Below are 4,517 nucleotides of genomic sequence, written 5' to 3' on the forward strand. Positions count from 1 at the left end.
ATGGAGGAACAGAGACCATAAACAGAGCAGCAGAGTTATAAAACTACGAGGGGAAGAAAATGATGTGATTGAAGAGATGAAAAAAACATCAGCTGATGTGTAATGAGAAGAGAGAAAGAAAGATGACGATGGATCGATTTATTGATTTATCCAGAACGGCTGCCAGGTTATTAAGTAGCCTCTTAATAAGGAGAGGAAATAAATACGTGCAGAGATGTTCTGGGGAGTTTGGTAACCTGGTTAATTAGGTTTCGCTCCTACCTTTGACAGGCCTGATGCCAATCATTACAACCTTGGCAGCAGCACTTAGGACTTTTAATGCTCTTCAGAGGGAAAGTATACACCGTCTCACGAAGCCCATACTTGATGATTAAACTCCTGGATTAATTAAGTAGCTTTTCATTTTTATTAACATATTTACAAAGCCTTTTCACAGCCTCGTGTTTGGACCGAACTGTAGCTGCGAGTTGCTGATGTTTTCTGATCTTTACTGTAGTAAAATAAAGGAACATAAAGGAACCACGTCATTCAAAGTCATTCTGTCGATGTGTTCAATCTGAGGGATTTATCAGTGATTGCTGGCGTTCTGTTTCAGCTCTTTCAGAACATTATATGGACCTAGTAACGTGTTTTTTCTCTTCCTTTTCCCTGAACAGAAAGAACATTCGAAAGGACGTTTATTTCAGTCCTTAGACGAGGGAAAGGAGCAGGGTGTGATCATCACATCCCAGAATTCTACAATAAATTGAAAATGTCACTGAAAATTCACAAAACCACATGACAGCTCCCCCTTCTGTCCATTAGTAATATCTTGCAAAAAAAAAAAAGCTAATGTTAGCACCTGGGTGCCAGCTGGGCTAACAGTCAGAGACACCAACACCTGTGCTTCCTGATGACATCACACACCAAAGACTAAATTAGCTGTCAGTGTTGACGCATTTAACAGTTTTCTGGTGCTACTTCCAAGAACTAATAAAAAAAAAAGTTCAATTTTACGCTGCACACCACACGTGTGAACATCTGAGCGGAGGGTAACGAAACGGCAACCCCGCTGAGAAGGTGGAGGTGTGCGGTCTGTCGACTTCATCTTTAGCTCGCTGCTGTTTTAAAAGAAAACAAGAGCAGCACTAGATCTGAAGCTAAAAAATTTAAATTTCTCCATGATGACGACGACGATGATGATGATACCCCACAACGTTCTGTAGCGTTTAGTGCAGCCTACCTGATTCCATGAACTCTTGGTTGAGGTTGTTCCAGGCCTCTTTGCTCTTTTCCAGGTTCTCCTCCATGACCTTAATGTCGGCGAAGGGGCAGTTGCATTCCGGGAAACGGGAAGAGCAGCGGCACCAGCAGTCATTGTTGCGGCAGAGAAGGTCACCCTCTGAGTTACATGCCACATAGCTGAGTGCTGCCTCCACGAAGCGCCCACGCAGGAACTCTGGAAGGACATCTTGCAAGCCTGGAGGTGGAGACGCGGGGACGGAGGGGCGGGGGGGAGAGAAGACACGGTAAGTTAAATATTTTTGGCTCTCAAATAAACCATATTTTTTCCCATAATGTGACTGAATACACGGGGTTGTTACAGTCGTAAACATGCGTAAAAGGCTCTGCTCTGACATTATTTACATGTTTCATCATGAAAGCCTACGGCGCAGAAACACGAGCTCATCAGCCGTTTGGTTTTATTGTGTTGGGGGATTATAGAAAGCCTTCAAATGGCTGTGTGCCACTGCTGATAGGTGAAGAGGCTTCAGCTGGAGGAAGAGTTGCAGTGGTATTATCGCCCATGTAGCATCCCAGCCCTTATATCAGCTCCAGTGGCAGTCAGAACATTATATGGACCTAGTAACGTTTTTTTTCCTCTTCCTTTTCCCTGAACAGAAAGAACATTCGAAAGGACGTTTATTTCAGTCCTTAGACGAGGGAAAGGAGCAGGGTGTGATCATCACATCCCAGAATTCTACAATAAATTGAAAATGTCACTGAAAATTCACAAAACCACATGACAGCTCCCCCTTCTGTCCATTAGTAATATCTTGCAAAAAAAAAAAAGCTAATGTTAGCACCTGGGTGCCAGCTGGGCTAACAGTCAGAGACACCAACACCTGTGCTTCCTGATGACATCACACACCAAAGACTAAATTAGCTGTCAGTGTTGACGCATTTAACAGTTTTCTGGTGCTACTTCCAAGAACTAATAAAAAAAAAAGTTCAATTTTACGCTGCACACCACACGTGTGAACATCTGAGCGGAGGGTAACGAAACGGCAACCCCGCTGAGAAGGTGGAGGTGTGCGGTCTGTCGACTTCATCTTTAGCTCGCTGCTGTTTTAAAAGAAAACAAGAGCAGCACTAGATCTGAAGCTAAAAAATTTAAATTTCTCCATGATGACGACGACGATGATGATGATACCCCACAACGTTCTGTAGCGTTTAGTGCAGCCTACCTGATTCCATGAACTCTTGGTTGAGGTTGTTCCAGGCCTCTTTGCTCTTTTCCAGGTTCTCCTCCATGACCTTAATGTCGGCGAAGGGGCAGTTGCATTCCGGGAAACGGGAAGAGCAGCGGCACCAGCAGTCATTGTTGCGGCAGAGAAGGTCACCCTCTGAGTTACATGCCACATAGCTGAGTGCTGCCTCCACGAAGCGCCCACGCAGGAACTCTGGAAGGACATCTTGCAAGCCTGGAGGTGGAGACGCGGGGACGGAGGGGCGGGGGGGAGAGAAGACACGGTAAGTTAAATATTTTTGGCTCTCAAATAAACCATATTTTTTCCCATAATGTGACTGAATACACGGGGTTGTTACAGTCGTAAACATGCGTAAAAGGCTCTGCTCTGACATTATTTACATGTTTCATCATGAAAGCCTACGGCGCAGAAACACGAGCTCATCAGCCGTTTGGTTTTATTGTGTTGGGGGATTATAGAAAGCCTTCAAATGGCTGTGTGCCACTGCTGATAGGTGAAGAGGCTTCAGCTGGAGGAAGAGTTGCAGTGGTATTATCGCCCATGTAGCATCCCAGCCCTTATATCAGCTCCGTGGCAGTTGAGCTGCAGATACAGCAGCAGTGGGTGTATTTTCAAGGTTTGAAGGCTGCTCACAGGCATTTTCTTGTACTTTTGAAAGCTACAAAAACCTGTAGCTATAAACCCTAACTCCAGCTGTCTGCTGTGGTCAGCAGGCTTCAGAAAAACATCCAGTATTTTATACACAAATTGTTTTCTTTATTATTTCTTCTTCTGTGGTAGATGCTCAGAGCAGAATACACTACAGACTGTGGCTGCGCCGTAAAACAAGACATTAAGCTGAAATTGTCCAGGAGCTTTATGGTTAAAAAAACAAAAAAAACAACAAACAATGGATTTTCACGAGGAGGAGAATGATCACCTTTAACCTAAAACTTTTACATTTTTTATTCAAACTTTTGTTGCATTTTCACATCAAACTTCTACACAGTGTGACATTTTTCTGAGCAGGGTTTTGAACCCAGGTCTTCTGTACAATTGTCAGGTTTATTTCTGGGCTATAATATCATTGTTTGAAAAAGGATGACCCCTGACCCCCCAAAAAAGGGTAAATATCACATACATTCTAAGTATTAAACTGTATTTTAATCGCTGTATCTTTATCATGAAAGTGACAGAAATAAGAAATAAGCAAAACTAAATAAAAATAAATCACACTGTGAGAAAGGTTTTAAAAAACTAATTTTAAACCTATATGTACCTTAAACATATGTTTAAATATATTTACACCTATGAATAACCCACTCCCTTCAGCTGAGTACACAGCTGTTGTAACGCAGCAGTACAATTTTTATTCTGTAATTACACACACACACTAATATCACACACACTCTTTAATGTGATGTTAAAAATAAATCAAAAACAGGACTAACCCACTTAACCCAAGGCCAGGAATAAACACGCTGCTGTGGAAAACGCTGATCATTAACGTGCACTTTTAAACAGCACATTATCATTAAGGTTTCAGTTTGAACAATTAAATCATTAAACTGTTATAAGCAGCGCTGACGAAGGAGCACGATAACACACCGACGTGATGCAGCTCCGTGTTGGTCTAATCAGAACGTCTTTCCCTCCGTGGATGATTCTAGATCATTTCCTACATTGGAGGTAATCCCACTGTGAATGTGTCGTCTCTCTACTCTCTCCATGGTGTCGACAAACTATAAATATAGGAGTACTTTCAGGAGTATATACGTGTGTGTGTGTGTGTTGCAATAAAGGATGAAAGATAAAAAGCATCATTTCTGTCAGGTTCCTGTCTTCAGACACAGGTTCTTTTTCCTTTGGTTATTAACCTGCACCAACAGCAGTGAGACTGACAGAAAAAGTCAAACCCGGGAATATTTTAATCCAACTTGAACTAAAATCTCTCTTTCTGAACCGTGTAACAGTTAAAGTCACAGCAGTGACGTGGAAATTTAAAAGCTTTAAGTTGAAGCGACGGCCAAAGATGACCATTTATTATGGTATATATATTCACGGGCA

The 4,517-nt window shown here is 42.3% G+C and overlaps 2 protein-coding genes across 2 annotated transcripts in view; both read right to left on the bottom strand.

Moving 5' to 3' along the window:
• LOC112488693 (BMP/retinoic acid-inducible neural-specific protein 3) overlaps nucleotides 1-1,477 on the bottom strand; it is an 18,182-nt gene extending 16,705 nt beyond the window's left edge. The window contains exon 1 of the mRNA XM_025066174.1: nucleotides 1,223-1,477. Coding sequence (XP_024921942.1) covers nucleotides 1,223-1,289 — 67 coding nt within the window. The 5' untranslated portion in view covers nucleotides 1,290-1,477. The remainder of the gene's footprint in view (nucleotides 1-1,222) is intronic.
• A 458-nt stretch (nucleotides 1,478-1,935) lies between these two features.
• The window catches only part of LOC103396655 (BMP/retinoic acid-inducible neural-specific protein 3), a 70,377-nt gene continuing 67,795 nt past the window's right edge, over nucleotides 1,936-4,517 (bottom strand). The window contains exon 6 of the mRNA XM_025066182.1: nucleotides 1,936-2,684. Coding sequence (XP_024921950.1) covers nucleotides 2,434-2,684 — 251 coding nt within the window. The 3' untranslated portion in view covers nucleotides 1,936-2,433. The remainder of the gene's footprint in view (nucleotides 2,685-4,517) is intronic.

Source organism: Cynoglossus semilaevis, chromosome 20 (assembly GCF_000523025.1).
Source record: "Cynoglossus semilaevis isolate Cse_v1.0 chromosome 20, Cse_v1.0, whole genome shotgun sequence".
Taxonomy (NCBI): Eukaryota; Metazoa; Chordata; class Actinopteri; order Pleuronectiformes; family Cynoglossidae; genus Cynoglossus; species Cynoglossus semilaevis.